This window comes from Bufo bufo, chromosome 7 (genome assembly GCF_905171765.1).
Source record: "Bufo bufo chromosome 7, aBufBuf1.1, whole genome shotgun sequence".
Classification (NCBI taxonomy): Eukaryota; Metazoa; Chordata; class Amphibia; order Anura; family Bufonidae; genus Bufo; species Bufo bufo.
In genome coordinates, this window is record NC_053395.1 from 2,480,794 (window position 1) to 2,499,390 (window position 18,597).

At 51.3% G+C, this 18,597-nt stretch overlaps 1 protein-coding gene across 2 annotated transcripts in view; it reads right to left on the reverse strand.

Moving 5' to 3' along the window:
- Positions 1–18,597, reverse strand: part of LOC121007436 (integrin alpha-M-like) — a 79,327-nt gene that overhangs the window by 35,835 nt on the left and 24,895 nt on the right. For both annotated transcript variants that reach the window (XM_040439359.1, XM_040439358.1), the window contains exons 5-12: positions 11,607–11,721; positions 11,328–11,446; positions 9,853–9,998; positions 8,168–8,315; positions 4,383–4,527; positions 3,237–3,310; positions 2,630–2,762; positions 2,354–2,493 (exon numbers count right to left, since the gene is read on the reverse strand). In XM_040439359.1, coding sequence (XP_040295293.1) covers positions 2,354–2,493; positions 2,630–2,762; positions 3,237–3,310; positions 4,383–4,527; positions 8,168–8,315; positions 9,853–9,998; positions 11,328–11,446; positions 11,607–11,721 — 1,020 coding nt within the window. The remainder of the gene's footprint in view (positions 1–2,353; positions 2,494–2,629; positions 2,763–3,236; positions 3,311–4,382; positions 4,528–8,167; positions 8,316–9,852; positions 9,999–11,327; positions 11,447–11,606; positions 11,722–18,597) is intronic.

Genomic DNA, 18,597 nt, shown 5'->3' on the forward strand with positions numbered 1-18,597 from the left:
CTGGAACTGAGCACATCACATCCTCTACTGCTGGGATCGGGCACATCATAACCTTCACTTCTGGGACCAGCACATCACCCCCTACACTGCTGGGACCAGGCACATCACACCCTACACTGCTGGGACCAGGCACATCACACCCTACACTGCTGGGACCGGGCACATCACACCCTCCACTGCCAGGACCGGGCACATCACACCCTCCCCTGCTGGGACCGGGCACATCACACACTCCACTTCTGGGACCGGGCACATCACACCCTCCACTTCTTGGACCGGGCACATCCCACCCTCCACTGCCGGGACCGGGCACATCACACCCTCCACTGCTGGGACCGGGCACATCACACCCTACACTGCTGGGACCGGGCACATCACACCCTCCACTTATGGAACCAGGCACATCAAACCCTCTACTTCTGGGACCGAGCACATCAGCCCCTCTACTGCTGGGACCGGGCAAATCACACCCTCTACTTCTGGGACCGGGCACATAACACCCTCCACTGCTGGGACCAGGGACATCACACCCTCCACTGCTGGGACCAGGCACATCCCACCCTCCACTGCTGGGACCAGGCACATCACACCCTTCACTGCTGGGACAGGGCACATCACACCCTCCACTGCTGGGACCAGGCACATCACCCCCTACACTGCTGGGACCAGGCACATCACCCCCTACACTGCTGGGACCAGGCACATCACACCCTCCACTGCTGGGACCAGCACATCACCCCCTACACTGCTGGGACCGGGCACATCACACCCTCCACTGCTGGGACCAGCACATCACCCCCTACACTGCTGGGACCGGGCACATCACACCCTTCACTGCTGGGACCGGGCACATAACTCCTTCCACTTCTGGGACCGAGCACATCACTCCTTTCACTGCCAGGACTGGGCACATCACAGCCTTCATTGCTGGGACCAGGTACATCACACCCTCCACTGCTGGGACCGGGCACATCATACCCTCCACTGCTGGGACCAGCACATCACACCCTCCACTGCTGGGACCGGGCACATCACACCCTCCACTGCTGGGACCAGCACATCACCCCCTACACTGCTGGGACCGGGCACATCACACCCTCCACTGCTGGGACCAGCACATCACCCCCTACACTGCTGGGACCGGGCACATCACCCCCTACACTGCTGGGACCGGGCACATAACTCCTTCCACTTCTGGGACCGAGCACATCACTCCTTTCACTGCCAGGACTGGGCACATCACAGCCTTCATTGCCGGGACCGGGCACATCACACCCTTCACTGCTGGGACCAGGCACATCACACCCTCCACTGCTGGGACCAGCACATCACCCCCTACACTGCTGGGACCAGGCACATCACCCCCTACACTGCTGGGACCGGGCACATCACACCCTTCACTGCTGGGACCAGGCACATCACACCCTCCACTGCTGGGACCAGCACATCACCCCCTACACTGCTGGGACCAGGCACATCACCCCCTACACTGCTGGGACCGGGCACATCACACCCTCCACTGCTGGGACTGGGCACATCACACCCTCCACTGCCGGGACTAGGTACATCACTCTCCACTGCTGGGACTGGGCACATCACAACCTCCACTGCTGGGACCGGGCACATCACTCCTTCCACTGCCAGGACCGGGCACATCACAGCCTTCATTGCCGGGACCGGGCACATCACACCCTCCACTGCTGGAACTGAGCACATCACATCCTCTACTGCTGGGATCGGGCACATCACAGCCTCCACTGCTGGGACCGGGCACATCACTCCTGCCACTTCTGGGACCGAGCACATCACTCCTTCCACTGCCAGGACCGGGCACATCACAGCCTTCATTGCCGGGATTGGGCACATCACACCCTCCACTGCTGGAACTGAGCACATCACACCCTCCACTGCTGGAACTGAGCACATCACATCCTCTACTGCTGGGACCGGGCACATCATAACCTTCACTTCTGGGACCAGCACATCACCCCCTACACTGCTGGGACCAGGCACATCACACCCTACACTGCTGGGACCAGGCACATCACACCCTACACTGCTGGGACCGGGCACATCACACCCTCCACTGCCAGGACCGGGCACATCACACCCTCCCCTGCTGGGACCGGGCACATCACACCCTCCACTTCTTGGACCGGGCACATCCCACCCTCCACTGCCGGGACCGGGCACATCACACCCTCCACTGCTGGGACCGGGCACATCACACCCTCCACTGCTGGGACCGGGCACATCACACCCTCCACTGCTGGGACCGGGCACATCACACCCTCCACTGCTGGGACCGGGCACATCATACCCTCCACACTACATCATGGTGGATCCATATCACCTGTTCACCGAGGGCACTGGCTACTGTATTCCACTGTGAGCGTTGTGAGTCCCAGTTAAAGACAAAGACCCTTCCTGTATGTTGGTATCTTGGGGCCCCCATGGCGACGATGTTGGGTTGCATTTGAAGCACAGAGTAACCTGAAAATAAATAGTTGCAGGTGAAAAAATATTCACAAGTAAGAAGACATCTCATCTTCTCTCAAGTGTGAAGGATATTGATACATCAACCATGGAATAGATCACCAACAAAAATCTATCGGAGATATGAGCTTACCCATGTAGGAGTCTTTCAGGTCAGACTCAAACTTGGTGATATTGATCCAAGTGGCCTTCTCCTGCCCTGTTCTGTAATGATAAGCTCCACCAGTCCAGCCAAAGGCCCCCACTGCTCCAAGGAGCACGCCATCCTGAGAACAACATACAAAGGGGAGAAGAATGGTAGTGAATGTCCTGTGGATATTATATAGGGGAGGACAGTGACCTGTGGATATTATATAGGGGAGGACAGTGACCTGTGGATATTATATAGGGGAGGACAGTGACCTGTGGATATTATATAGGGGAGGACAGTGACCTGTGGATATTATATAGGGGAGGACAGTGACCTGTGGATATTATATAGGGGAGGACAGTGACCTGTGGATATTATATAGGGGAGGACAGTGACCTGTGGATATTATATAGGGGAGGACAGTGACCTGTGGATATTATATAGGGGAGGACAGTGACCTGTGGATATTATATAGGGGAGGAAAGTAACCTGTGGATATTATATAGGGGAGGACAGTGACCTTTGGGTATTATATAGGGGAGGACAGTATGGATATTATTTGAAGAATTTTCTGGATTCCTCCTCTTGATATCTGGCAGTGCCTACTTACCGGACTTAGAGCTGCACTGAACCCCTCCTGGGAAAATTCCATTTCAAATGATTGTCCAGTAAGAGACTGAGTGCCTGGAGAGACAAGAGCAGAAGTCAGAGGGATGACTACTGTCATGGGGGGTACAATATAGTGTAAGGTGCACAGGGTGTATAGAGGGTGCCTCATCTGAGGGATTAGAGGGTCTCCCACCTTTTACAAAGACAGATGTAAATAAAAAACAGCTTAGGAGATTTTCAACACCCTGCCATGGAGTTTTACTGTCACACCATGTGAGCAGAATAATCAACGGATACAGTTCCAGAAGAGACCGAGCAAGAAGAGGGTGGAGGAAGAAGGTGAAGAGACCAAGCAAGAAGAGGGTGGAGGAAGAAGGTGAAGAGACCGAGCAAGAGCAGGAAGAGGGTGGAGGAAGAAGGTGAAGAAACAGAGCAAGAGCAGGAAGTGGGTGGAGGAAGAAGGTGAAGAGACAGAGCAAGTGTAGAAAGAGGGTGGTGGAAGAAGGTGAAGAGACAGAGCAAGAGCAGGAAGAGGGTGGAGGAAGAAGAAGAGACAGAGCAAGAGCAGGAAAAGGGTGGAGGAAAAAAGTGAAGAGACCAAGCAAGAGAAAGAAGAAGGTGGAGTTAAAAGGTGAAGAGACAGGGCAAGAGCAGGAAAAGGGTGGAGGAAGAAGGTGGAGGAAGAAGGTGAAGAAACAGAGCAAGAGCAGGAAGAGGGTGGAGGAAGAAGGTGAAGAGACAGAGCAAGAGTAGGAAGAGGGTGGAGGAAGAAGGGGAAGAGACAGAGCAAGAGCAGGAAGTGGGTGGAGGAAGAAGGTGAAGAGACAGAGCAAGAGTAGGAAGAGGGTGGAGGAAGAAGGGGAAGAGACAGAGCAAGAGCAGGAAAAGGGTGGAGGAAGAAGGTGGAGGAAGAAGGTGAAGAAACAGAGCAAGAGCAGGAAGAGGGTGGAGGAAGAAGGTGAAGAGACAGAGCAAGAGTAGGAAGAGGGTGGAGGAAGAAGGGGAAGAGACAGGAGCAAGGCAGGAAGAGGTGGAAGGAGACTTTGGCGGAAGAGAGTGCAGTAAGTGTGGGTAGGGAGTTGGTAGAGGAGGAGGGTGGCGGAGGAGGCACAATGATAGCACCATGCACCATATTGTTGCGACCAACCTTCAATAGCGAAGATCTTCTGCTGCAGGAGCTTCTGAATTTCATTCAGGGCAGAAAAGTCATTGACTTTAAAGATGTTGTCAGGGGAGGAGGCAATTGCACGCAACTCTTCATATGCAGTTGGAACAGAGAAGGCGTTTCCCACCTTGGAGAAAGTCACAGACACAATGGTGGCTGATTACAGAACAGAGATGATTATGCCATCATGTATATTACACTCATTATGTCCAATCATCCTCATGTAAGAAGGAGAAGATCCTAAATAAACAACGTAAGTTACAACAAGTCCCTGGATCATCACCCCTATCATTACCAGCACCATCAAAACCACTATTGTTACTACCATCATCATCCGCATCGACACCATCACCATCATATCTTTTCATCATCATTCTCACCATCATCACCACCGCTATCATTATCATCCTCACCACCATCATCATCATTACCTTCATTATCATCACCACCATCATCATCACATACAGATAACACTGGATCCCTCATTGTCAGTAGGTGACTTCTATGAGTAGGTGACTAACCCTAACCCTTCCCCCAGTGAACCCTGTGGATTTTACAGAGCATGCTCACAACACTCTTCATAGAAGTCTCTAGGTGATGGTCACAGTCCACCCATCCCTGCACAGTGAACCCTGTGGATTTTACAGAGCATGCTCACAACACTCTTCATAGAAGTCTCTAGGTGATGGTCACAGTCCCCCCCTCCCTGCACAGTGAACCCCGTGGATTTTACAGAGCATGCCCACAAAACTTTGTATAGAAGTCAGTAGGTGATGGTCACAACCCTCCCCTCATCCCTGCACAGTGACCCTGTGGATTTTATAGAGCATGCCTACACACACTCTCATAGAAGTCTCTAGGTGATGGTCACAGTCCCCCCCTCCTGCACAGTGACCCAGTGGATTTTACAGAGCATGCCCACAACACTCTTCATAGAAGTCTCATAGGTGATGGTCACAACCCTCCCCCATCCCTGCACAGTGAACCCTGTGGATGTTATAAAGCATGCCCACAACACTTTGTATAGAAGTCAGTAGGTGATGGTCACAGTCCCCTCATCCCTGCACAGTGAACCCTGGGGATTTTACAGAGCATGCCCACAACACTCTTCATAGAAGTCTCTAGGTGATGGTCACAACCCTCCCCCCCCCCTCCCTGCACAGTGACCCTGTGGATTTTTACAGAGGCATGCTCACAAACACTTTGTATAGAAGTCTCTAGGTGATGGTCACACTCCCCTCATCCCTGCACAGTGAACCCTGTGAATTTTACAGAGCATGCTCACAACACTCTTCATAGAAGCCAGTAGGTGATGGTCACAACCCTCCCCCCATCCCTGCACAGTGAACCCTGTGGATTTTACAGAGCATGCTCACAACACTCTTCATAGAAGTCTCTAGGTGATGGTCACAGTCCCCCCCTCCCTGCACAGTGAACCCCGTGGATTTTACAGAGCATGCCCACAAAACTTTGTATAGAAGTCAGTAGGTGATGGTCACAACCCTCCCCCATCCCTGCACAGTGACCCTGTGGATTTTATAGAGCATGCCTACAACACTCTTCATAGAAGTCTCTAGGTGATGGTCACAGTCCCCCCTCCCTGCACAGTGAACCCCGTGGATTTTACAGAGCATGCCCACAAAACTTTGTATAGAAGTCAGTAGGTGATGGTCACAACCCTCCCCTCATCCCTGCACAGTGACCCTGTGGATTTTTACAGAGCATGCCCACAACACTCTTCATAGAAGTCTCTAGGTGATGGTCACAGTCCCCCCCTCCCTGCACAGTGACCCAGTGGATTTTACAGAGCATGCCCACAACACTCTTCATATAAGTCTCTAGGTGATGGTCACAACCCTCCCCCCATCCCTGCACAGTGAACCCTGTGGATGTTATAAAGCATGCCCACAACACTTTGTATAGAAGTCAGTAGGTGATGGTCACAGTCCCCTCATCCCTGCACAGTGAACCCTGGGGATTTTACAGAGCATGCCCACAACACTCTTCATAGAAGTCTCTAGGTGATGGTCACAACCCTCCCCCCCCCTCCCTGCACAGTGAACCCTGTGGATTTTACAGAGCATGCTCACAACACTTTGTATAGAAGTCTCTAGGTGATGGTCACACTCCCCTCATCCCTGCACAGTGAACCCTGTGAATTTTACAGAGCATGCTCACAACACTCTTCATAGAAGCCAGTAGGTGATGGTCACAACCCTCCCCCCATCCCTGCACAGTGAACCCTGTGGATTTTACAGAGCATGCCCACAACACTTTGTATAGAAGTCAGTAGGTGATGGTCACAGTCCCCTCATCCCTGCACAGTGAACCCTGTGGATTTTATAGAGCATGCTCACAACACTCTTCATAGAAGTCTCTAGGTGATGGTCACACTCCCCTCATCCCTGCACAGTGAACCCTGTGGTTTTTATAGAGCATGCTCACAACACTCTTCATAGAAGTCTCTAGGTGATGGTCACAGTCCACCCATCCCTGCACAGTGAACCCTGTGGTTTTTATAGAGCATGCCCACAACACTCTTCATAGAAGTCAGTAGGTGATGGTCACAACCCTCCCCTTATCCCTGCACAGTGAACCCTGTGGATTTTATAGAGCATGCTCACAACCCTCTTCATAGAAGCCAGTAGGTGATGGTCACAACACTCCCCCTTGTCTGTTCACAGTGAGTCCCATCAGAGAGAAGCCCTGAAGGCTAATGGGTAGCCCTTGCCCCTAAACTCCTGACAGCTAATGGGTAGCCCTTGCCCCTAAACTCCTGACAGCTAATGGGTAGCCCTTGTCCCTAAACTCCTGACAGCTAATGGGTAGCTCTTGTCCCTTAACTCCTGACAGCTCAAAGGTAGCCCTTGTCCCAGAACTACAACATGCCCATGGGTAGCCCTTGCCCCTAAACTCCTGACAGCTAATGGGTAGCTCTTATCCCTTAACTCCTGACGGCTCAAAGGTAGCCCTTGCCCCTGAACTCCTGCAGCTAATGGGTAGCCCTTGCCCCTAAACTCCTGACAGCTAATGGGTAGCCCTTGTCCCTTAACTCCTGACAGCTCAAAGGTAGCCCTTGTCCCAGAACTACAACAGGCCCATGGGTAGCCCTTGTCTCCCAACTTTTGGCGGCTCTTGTGTAGCCCTTGTCCCTGTACTATGGGCAGCTCATGGGTAGCCATAGTCTATAAACTCCTGGCAGGCCATGGGTAGCCCATGTCTCTGAACTCCTGGAAGCTCATGTGCAGCCATTATCTCTGAACTCCTGGCAGCTCATGTGCAGCCATTGTCTCTGAACTCCTGGTGACTCATGGGTAGCCCATGTCTCTGAACTCCTGACAGCTCATAAGTAGCCCTTGCTTTTGAACTCCTGATGGCTCATGTGTAGCCCTTGTCTGTGAACTCCTGACAGCTCATGTGTAGCCCTTGCTTCTGGACTCCTGGCAGCTCATGTGCAGCCCTTGTCTCTGAACTCTTGGCGGCTCACGGATAGCCATTGTCTATGACCTCTAGGCGGGTCATGGGTAGCCCATGTCTCTGAACTCCTGATGGCTCATGGGTAGCCCTTATTTCTGAACTCCTGATAGCTTATGTGTAGCCTTTGTCTCTGAACTCCTAGTGGCTCATGTCTATCCCTTATCTTTGACTTCCTTATAGCTTATAAACAATCATTTAAGCCATGTTCTTATCAGTTTGGGTGGTGCTCCTTAAACCTTTTAGTCTTCACTGAATCTCCAGATCACAAGTGACTTATTCCAGATGTTTACCCCAATAGAGATGCGCTGAATGCCTTGTTTCTCTGCCTCCGATGCAGCATCAGCAATGGTAATTCTTTCGCCATTTGATTGTCCATCTGTGATGACAATGAGAAGCTTCATGGAGTCCTTCTGTGAAAGAGGGATGAAAACATCCCGCCTGCAGAAACAGGAAACATGGAAGATTTTCGCAGACAGGCCTATTAACGGACCCTCACATTATAATAACTGTTAGGTTTGTGCCCACTGCCCCCCTGTCGTCCCTGGTGGGTGCAATGCTGCGCCACCCACCATGCCATCTGTCATGCTCATTGCCGCATCCTCTTCATCTTGCAGCCTCCATCTTGCCTAGGGTGCCCTTATGGCGCACTTGCTTCCATTCGGCCTTTAAAGGGTCAACACGAGTGCTCACTTAACCCTCACCAGCCAGTGGCCGAGGGTCCCTGGGTATATGAGGCAACCTCCAGGCAGAGGATGTCGGAGCTATAAGGTTTCCTGTGACCAGCAAAGGTGTTTGGAAGACTTTTAGAAGATTTGTCATCTCCCTTGTGCCCAAAAAGTGGTGTTAAAAAGTCGTCACAAAAGAACTATGTGTTCTTTAAAGAATTGTCCCATCTCCACACTTTCCTTAAAGGGCGTGGCAAGGAAGGGAAGGGACGTGGTCAGTCTCCCCAACAAATTTATCTTAATTTACACTAGTTTTCTGGCGTAAATGAAGCCAGAAATGTTCAGCAGCTCTGGGCTGTCACATATTTTTGTTAGGTGCACGGACTGCAGGAGGAATCAAATTAATTTGGCCACCAAATAATATATATATATATATATATTATTTGGTGGCCAAATTAATTGGATTCGTTGGTGATAAAGTGTTCATAAATGTAATAATTAGCGCCCTTCCCTCACTGTGCCTGCGCTGAATACTGAACGGGATGGCGCAGGCGCGAGATTTCCCTGGCAAACAGGAGACCAACGCTGGCCTGGCCCTGTCAATCAAGTGTAGAAGGGCGTGGAAAGAGGTGGGCGAACGGAGCCTCTAGGAGCAGGTGCACTTAGATGCTCATTTACATATGATCAAAGTTCGTTTTTCTAAATAACGGCGGCACATAGTGAGATGGCGCTAATATAGTTATGTTCAGCTGACATTAGCACATCGCTAACGTCAGCCAGGTTAATACCCATTTTTCTGATGACAGAAACCCTTTAATCGGTATAAGTGACTGTTCAGACTGCACTTGTGGTTTTGCTGTGTTTTCTGTGCTTAGCGCTCCAGGTGCTTGCACCAGTGACCCTGATCCAAGTGGGTCAGCTGCCAACTAAACTGGGACTATGCCAGGAGGTAGTTGCTTGGTTGCTTTCCTGCAGCGAAGTCCAGGGGTTAAAAGGTGAATACAAGGGAAGCGCTGAGATAACATTCCCTAAGGTGTAACCCAAAGCTAACCCAGTTAGTTGGCACAGGGGTCGAGACTCCGTGATCCACGATGCACTGTGTGCGGAGTGAAGATGTCTTCAGAAGACATAAAATGTAAAAGTGGAGTCTGCAGAGGAAGTCAGAACCTGGAAAATTTACAGACGCCATAGTTGTATCCACAGTACATACAGGTCCTGATGTCAGAATTCATTACAGAGCAGTCTAAAGAGACACCAGCACATGGCCAGTGAACGTGAGCTCAAACAGTCCATATCCATGTGCTACTTACACGGCTCTACGGATGGCAGTTGCGGTTCTCGTGTTCGCTCCAAACTGATATTTGATGTCGCTTACAGCATTTAGGTCTGAACTATTGGAAAATTTTCTGAAGGTAAATTCAACAGTAACCTGTGCAGAGTATTGTAAGAGAGCAAACTGGAAATGAAAAGAGACAATTATAAATAATGGGACCATGGGACCTCCGCAAAGGAACCAAGAACATCATCAACCATCACATCCACACCCATCATCTATCACATCACACCCATCATCCATCAAATCACCAACCATCATCCATCCGTCTTCTCCCAGTGTATTCCCAGTGTATGTGTCTTCTCTCGGTGTATTTCTAGTGTATGTGTCTTCTCTCAGTCTATTCCCGGTGTATGTGTCTTCTCTCGGTGTATTCCCAGTGTATGTGTCTTCTCTCAGTCTATTCCCGGTGTATGTGTCTTCTCTCGGTGTATTCCCGGTGTATGTGTCTTTTCTCTGTGTATTCCCGGTGTATGTCTTCTCTCAGTGTATCCCCGGTGTATGTGTCTTCTCTCTGTGTATTCCCGGTGTATGTGTCTTCTCTCGGTGTATTCCTGGTGTATATGTCTTCTCTCAGTGTATTCCCGGTATATGTGTCTTCTCTCGGTGTATTCCCAGTGTATGTGTCTTCTCTCGGTGTATTCCCAGTGTATGTGTCTTCTCTCGGTGTATTCCCAGTGTATGTGCCTTCTCTCTGTGTATTTCTAGTGTATGTGCCTTCTCCCGGTGTATTCCCAGTGTATGTGTCTTCTCTCTGTGTATTCCCGGTGTATGTGTCTTCTCTCGGTGTATTCCCGGTGTATGTGTCTTTTCTCTGTGTATTCCCGGTGTATGTCTTCTCTCAGTGTATCCCCGGTGTATGTGTCTTCTCTCTGTGTATTCCCGGTGTATGTGTCTTCTCTCGGTGTATTCCTGGTGTATATGTCTTCTCTCAGTGTATTCCCGGTATATGTGTCTTCTCTCGGTGTATTCCCAGTGTATGTGTCTTCTCTCGGTGTATTCCCAGTGTATGTGTCTTCTCTCGGTGTATTCCCAGTGTATGTGCCTTCTCTCTGTGTATTTCTAGTGTATGTGCCTTCTCCCGGTGTATTCCCAGTGTATGTGTCTTCTCTCTGTGTATTCCCGGTGTATGTGTCTTCTCTCTGTGTATTCCCGGTGTATGTGTCTTCTCTCGGTGTATTCCCGGTGTATGTCTTCTCTCAGTGTATCCCCGGTGTATGTGTCTTCTCTCTGTGTATTCCCGGTGTATGTGTCTTCTCTCGGTGTATTCCTGGTGTATATGTCTTCTCTCAGTGTATTCCCGGTATATGTGTCTTCTCTCGGTGTATTCCCAGTATATGTGTCTTCTCTCGGTGTATTCCCGGTGTATGTGTCTTCTCTCGGTGTATTCCCGGTGTATGTGTCTCGTCTCGGCATGGTTAGTTATGTGTCTGTCTGTTGTTGGGATATTACCTTTGTTTCTGTCTTGCTGAAGGATGAAATCATTTGTTTGACAAAATCCATCAATATTTTAAAGTTGTTTTCTCCGACACTTCCAGAACCATCAATGACGAAAACAATCAGTCCGCACTCTGTGGAGAAGATCTGGTATCATCATGATAGATTAATACTAGTATAGTATAATACATCCCCAACATGGCAGGTCCCAGTTTCTGTCTTTTATCCTTTTTAGGGGTAGTTGGTTCTGTGAACACTAACACAAGGTACCAATTCTGGATGAGCGGTTGTTACCTGGGGGAGGTTCGGATAGACTTCCCCGTACGCTCAGGTTCCGGTCTAGCTGGTAGCAGCGTCCATTGACATAGATGTTCTGTCCACATATTCTCTGTAAGGTTGGTCCACACGCCTGGGAAACAGGTGAAGAATATTTTAACATTTTCCTATAACACATTTTATATTTATTTCATAAATCTCTGCATCATCACCACCATCATGATAATTAAGGCCACAATCATCACCACCACCACCATTATCACAGCCACCATCATCATATCACAGCCACCATCATCACCACCACCACCACCACCATCATCACAGCCACCATAATCATCATTATCATCACAGTCACCATCATCACCACCAACATCATCATATCACAGCCACCATCATCACCACCACCACCATCATCACAGCCACCATCATCATCATTATCATCACAGCCACCATCATCATCACCATCAACATCATCTTTATCACAGCCACCATCATCACCACCACCACCACCATCATCATCACAGCCACCATCATCATCATTATCATCACAGTCACCATCATCATCACCACCATCATCATCATCCCCACAGTCACCATCATCACCACCAACATCATCATATCACAGCCACCATCATCACCACCACCACCATCATCATCATTATCATCACAGCCACCATCATCTTTATCACAGCCACCATCACCACCATCCTCACAGCCACCATCACCACCATCATCATCATAGCCACCTGTAACGGACCGTTTCAGCAGACAAGGGGTTAAAATCCGTTTAGGCGATAAGCCCCTTTCTAAGAGACAGGCACAGCTACTGCAGAACACCAATGTCCCGAACTGGATACAAAATAGCACTCCAAACTGGAACCTCACGAATAGCTGCTAGCAGACGAACAGGAATCAGCTTACACTCCTGGCAATCAGTCTCTAACAGCATACAGCGGATCCCCCCAATAACGAGACAAGGCTCCGTGTTGAGGGTCAAGCAGTGGTCTGAGGTGCTGGTACACCCAGCCTGGTTTTTATTACAGTCTTTTCAAATACAGGACCGCCCACAGGGAGGTATAAAACAACCAATCACATATCAGTTACATCCCACATATTCCCTCCCCTTATCCTGAGAGGAAACTCAATTACACATACAGTTAAAACATACTTTCTACCTAACTTTCATAACGCTAAAACCATACATCACATTCACATAAAAATTACATATTCACAATCAATCTATTCAGGGGAACAACATATTACAAAATGGCATGAATCAGACCAGGGGTTGAAAAGTTTGTAAAAGTATCTTTTGGGCCCTGGCTGGCAGCATGGCAATCTGGCTCAAGCAGGTTTTACAGAGACAATACATCCCCACAATGCATCATGGTTTCCTCCTCTCTGCCCTGGAGACACCCGAGGCGTAATCCAATTATCTCTCAAGACAAAGAGAAGTCACCAATACACACGTGGGGACAATGGAACAGACATCACTTACTCAAACATACAATGTCCCACCCTTTACAATACACATAGACATTTAACACATTCCCAGACAGCTCAAGTCTGAGTGCATATTATTAGGTGAATGGCACTCAGACAACAGGAATACAATAAAATGAGCTAACTGGGTACCCTCACATAACATACAATACAATTACACAGACAGATGGTTCTGTCACACATCTCAAAACCCCACATGTCCCCATATGGCTTGGATCTGAGCGCTCAGATGCCACAAACACAGTCAAATCGCCATGGGGTTTAAGTTTTGCATGGGCTGATGAGAGGGCCCATAATCCTGGGGCAAGAGGCTGATAAACAGGCCTCTCCAAAACCCAGTGGCGAGGTTGGTTTCGCCACACATCTCCCCCCCCAGGGAAGACTAACCAGATACCTGACCTCACGCCGGTCGGTACCTGAGTTAGTCTGGCAGCCCACCCACAACCCAATACTGGACCTGTTGCATTTGGTAGCCTGTCTCTGTCCAGTGAGTCCACCAAGGTTATGTTGGAAGCTGGTACTCCCGGTCTCTGTGTTGCTCCCTGGCTTAGAGTCTGGTTGTTGGAGGGGGAGACCGACTGTCTCTACCCCCTGTGCTGTAGGTGCATAGACCACGGTCGAATCTGCACTGTTGTGGGGGTTACTGTCTCCCCCTGGTGCGTTAAGCTGCCGCCGGGGAGAGGGGGTAACGAGCTCCTCTCCCATACATACTTCCAGCCGCTGGGGAGGGCGACCAACCGTCTCCGCTCCCAATACAGTGTCCTGCTGCTGGGGAAAGGAGACTGGGCTCTCTATTCCCTGCTGGACACTCTGCCGCTGGGGAATGGAGACTGGGCTCCCAATTCCCAAAAAATCACTCTGCTGCTGGGGGGCAGGGACAACTACCTCTGCCCCCTGTAACTCAGCCTGCCGCTGGGGAGGGAGGACGCTGCTCTCCTCTCCCTGCATTTCACACTGCCTTCCCAGCATATCACTCTGCTGCTGGGGGGCAGGAACAACTACCTCTGCCCCCTGTAACTCAGCCTGCCGCTGGGGAGGGAGGACGCTGCTCTCCTCTCCCTGCACTTCACACTGCCTTCCCGGCATATCACTCTGCTGCTGGGGGGCAGGAACAACTACCTCTGCCCCCTTTAACTCAGCCTGCCGCTGGGGAGGGAGGATGCTGCTCTCCTCTCCCTGCATTTCACACTGCCGCTGGGGAATGGAGACTGGGCTCCCAATTCCCTGCAGGACCGGTGGAGAGACCTCGGTCCCATCTCTACCGGCCACCTGGGGTCCTTCCCAGTAACACTCTACAATATCTGCCCAGCTGAATGGGTCTGGATCTGGGTCTGTCACCTTACCGTCCTGCTGAGCCTTCTCAATGGAGTGGAAGAGATCTCGGTAGTCCTGCTCCAGTTCCCACTCCAAGGTTGCTAGGTGAGCCAGGTCTTGCTCTACCTCATGGGGGTCATCCCACTCATGCCTAGCCTCCCTCTCGTAGAAAATGTCCTGAAGTCTGGACTGTGCAGGGCTCCCGAAGTCAGGCTCTGCAAAGGACTCCCATAACAAGCCAGGACCATCAAACGCCTCTCCCTCTGGCTTGTTATGTTCGGCTGTCCAGGGTATATACTGTGCCATATACCACCAGAACGCCTGGTAGGCATCCTCCAGCCATAGCTCCTGCCATACCCGGTGCTCTAGTTCCTTCACCCATTCCTCCAGGGGCTGCTCTCCCAGGAAGGGCATCCGCAGGGCCACTTGCTTCTGCAACCGCTGCTCTTCACTGGGGAGACTCTCACCCCGCTGGTATTGTACACTATCCAGGGCCTGGTACCAGATGCCTTTCCTTAATGCATCCCGGCCATCCAGGTCCTCCTCCTCGTATAACACTGCTGGTTCCATCCTGTTGCTTTTAGGGTCGCTGTACTGAGACATGCGTTGCCTTTAAATTGTAGAATGCACAGAAATGGTGTCTCCTGTAGCTGTCCTTCTGGCTGTAGGAACGATCCCGCTGCTTGCCACCATTGTAACGGCACGTTTCCGCAGACAAGGGGTTAAAATCCGTTTAGGCGATAAGCCCCTTTCTGAGAGACAGGCACAGCTACTGCAGAACACTAATGTCCCGAACTGGATACAAAATAGCACTCCAAACTGGAACCTCACGATTAGCTGCTAGCAGACGAACAGGAACCAGCTTACACTCCTGGCAATCAGTCTGTAACAGCATACAGTGAATCCCCCCATGTCACGGAACCATGAACCAGACGTACAACAAGAGATAAGTGAAAATAAGAAGGCTTTATTGAAAATAAAGCTGTAAAGCAAAGTCCAAACAGATGGTGAAACCGAGCAGAGTCTTTGCGAAGCCAGAGGTCAGGAACCAGAAGGGTAGTCAGACGAAGCCAGGATCAGGAACCAGCAGGGTAGTCAGACGAAGCCAGGATCAGGAACCAGCAGGGTAGTCAGACGAAGCCAGGATCAGGAACCAGCAGGGTAGTCAGACGAAGCCAGGATCAGGAACCAGAAGCAGCAGCAGTCTTAGAAGCATGTGAACACAAGAGGACCAAGCAAGGAACTGAAGCCACAGACCTCCTATATATATGAGCTAGGCATCCAGCTCCTCCCAGTGGGAAGGAGGAGCCGCAGGGTGGAAGGCTACAAGAAACCCAGAAACCAAGATGGCCGCCAGCACATGTCAAACGAAGGAGAACAGCAAGAAGGTAAGACCATGACAGTACCTCCCCCTCAAGGGCCCCTCCTCCGCGGAGCACAAAACGGTTTCTGAGGGAAGCGTGCGTGGAAGGCTCGGAGCAAGGCAGGAGCATGGACATCTGCGGAGGGAACCCAGGAATGCTCCTCTGGACCATAACCACGCCAATGGACCAAAAACTGCAACCGACCGCGGACCAGGCGTGAGTCCAGGATATTGCTCACCTCATATTCCTCACGATTGCCCACTTGGACCGGACGAGGCCGAGGAACCGAGGAAGTGAAACGATTACACACCAGTGGCTTCAACAGGGAGACATGAAACACGTTGGAGATCCGCATGCCAGGAGGAAGCGCAAGGGCATAGGCTACCGGGTTTACCCTTCGAAGCACTCGGAAGGGACCAACAAAGCGAGGCGCCAGCTTGGGAGTGGGCACTCGAAGGTTGAGGTTGCGGGTGGACAACCATACACGGTCTCCGACCTGGTAGGAAGGAGCAGGCGCTCGTCTGCGATCAGCCTGGAGTCTCTGGCGCTGCGCAGAGACCTCAAGGGACTTCTGGATCTGTACCCAAGAAGCACGTAGGACGGAAAGGTGATCCTCCACAGCCGGAATATCCTGGGGAGAGAATACCTCCGGTAACACGGCAGGTTGGAACCCATAATTGGCCATGAAGGGAGACGTCCCAGAGGAAGAGTTCACCGCCGTGTTCCTGGCAAACTCAGCCCAAGGCAGGAGGTCAACCCAATTGTCTTGGTGATCGGAGACATAGCAACGAAGGAATTGCTCCAAGGCCTGATTGGATCGTTCTGCGGCCCCATTGGACTGAGGGTGGTAGGCCGAGGAGAAGGAGAGATGAATCCCCAACTGGGAGCAAAAGGCGCGCCAGAACCTGGACACAAACTGACTCCCCCGATCCGACACAATCTCCTTGGGCAAACCGTGCAACCGGAAGACCTCCCTGGCAAAAATCGTGGCCAACTCTTGTGCAGAGGGTAACTTCTTGAGAGGAACACAGTGGCACATTTTGGAAAACCGATCCACAATCATGAGAATGACCGTATGGCCTCGGGATGCAGGGAGGTCCACAATGAAATCCATCCCCAGGTGTGACCATGGGCGCTCCCCGGTGGCTATGGGTTGCAGAAGGCCCAACGGAAGGTGCCGAGGGGACTTACTCTGGGCACAAACGGAGCATGCCACTACATATGCGGCGATGTCGGAACGTAGGGAAGGCCACCAGAACAGACGTGAAACAGCCCAGGACAGCTGATTCTTTCCAGGATGCCCCGCGGTCTTGGAGTTATGGTAGGTTCGCAACAACCGAGTGCGCAACTCCTCAGGCACAAAACATCTGCCGTTGGGTCTCCCAGAGGGAGCACCAGATTGAGCCACCAAAATCTGCTCACCCAGGGGAGAGGTCAGGCTGGTGCGAATGGCGGCCAGGATCTGATTCGGAGGTATGACCGAAGTCGGAATCGACTCCTCCCTGGACAGCTCGGAGTACTGCCGTGATAAGGCATCCGCCCTGATGTTCTTGGAACCGGGTAGGTAGGAGACCACGTAATTAAAACGTGACAAGAACAGAGCCCATCTGGCCTGACGTGGTGTCAATCTCTTGGCCTCAGAAAGGTAGGTCAGATTCTTGTGGTCCGTCAGGATGAGAACCGGAACCACCGAACCCTCGAGCAAGTGCCTCCATTCTTTAAGGGCCTGCACGATGGCCAATAACTCCCTGTCACCAATCTGATAGTTGCACTCCGCGGAAGACAGTTTCCGGGAGTAAAACCCACAAGGAAGCAGAGGACCCTCTGGTGTTCTACGCTGAGACAGAAGGGCGCCTACTCCCGTCTCAGACGCGTCCACCTCGAGGACAAAGGGCAATCCAGGGTTGGGATGCGACAGAATCGGAGCCGACACAAAGGCGGACTTTAGGGCCTCAAAAGCTCGGATGGCCTCGAGCGGCCAGACCTGGGAATTACTGCCCTTCCTGGTCAGATCCGTGAGAGGCTTGGCCAGCATGGAAAAGTCCCTGATGAACTTCCGATAATAATTGGCGAAGCCCAAAAAGCGCTGCAGGGAACGAAGACCACTGGGCTGGGGCCACTGTAAGACAGCCGAAACCTTCTCAGGATCCATGGAGAACCCCTCAGCGGAAATGATGTAACCTAAGAAGGTTACCTGGGATCGGTGAAATTCGCATTTCTCAAGCTTACCGAACAGCTTGTTCTCTCGTAACCGTTGCAACACTCGTCTGACATCCAGAATGTGGGCCTCCATGGATTCAGAATATACCAAGATGTCATCCAAATAGACCACCACACACTGCTGCAACAGGTCACGGAAAACATTGTTGATGAATTCCTGAAAGACTGCGGGCGCATTGCACAACCCAAAGGGCATAACCAAGGATTCGTAATGACCGGTCCTGGTGTTAAACGCGGTCTTCCACTCATCGCCCGCCTTGATCCTTACCAGGTTATATGTCGCCCTCAGGTCGAGTTTGGTAAAGACCGTGGCCCCTTTAAGGCGATCGAACAGCTCGGAAATCAAGGGTATCGGGTAAGCGTTCTTGATCGTGATGCGATTGAGACCCCTGTAATCGATGCAAGGCCTCAACTCACCGCCTTTTCTTTCACAAAGAAAAATCCAGCCCCTGCCGGGGACGAAGATTTGCGAATGTGTCCGCGTGAAAGCGCCTCCCTCACGTACTCCTCCATGGCCTCATTCTCCGCTACCGACAGTGGATAGACTTTGCCACGAGGAGGAACGGCACCAGATTGTAACTCTATGGCACAATCGTATGGGCGGTGCG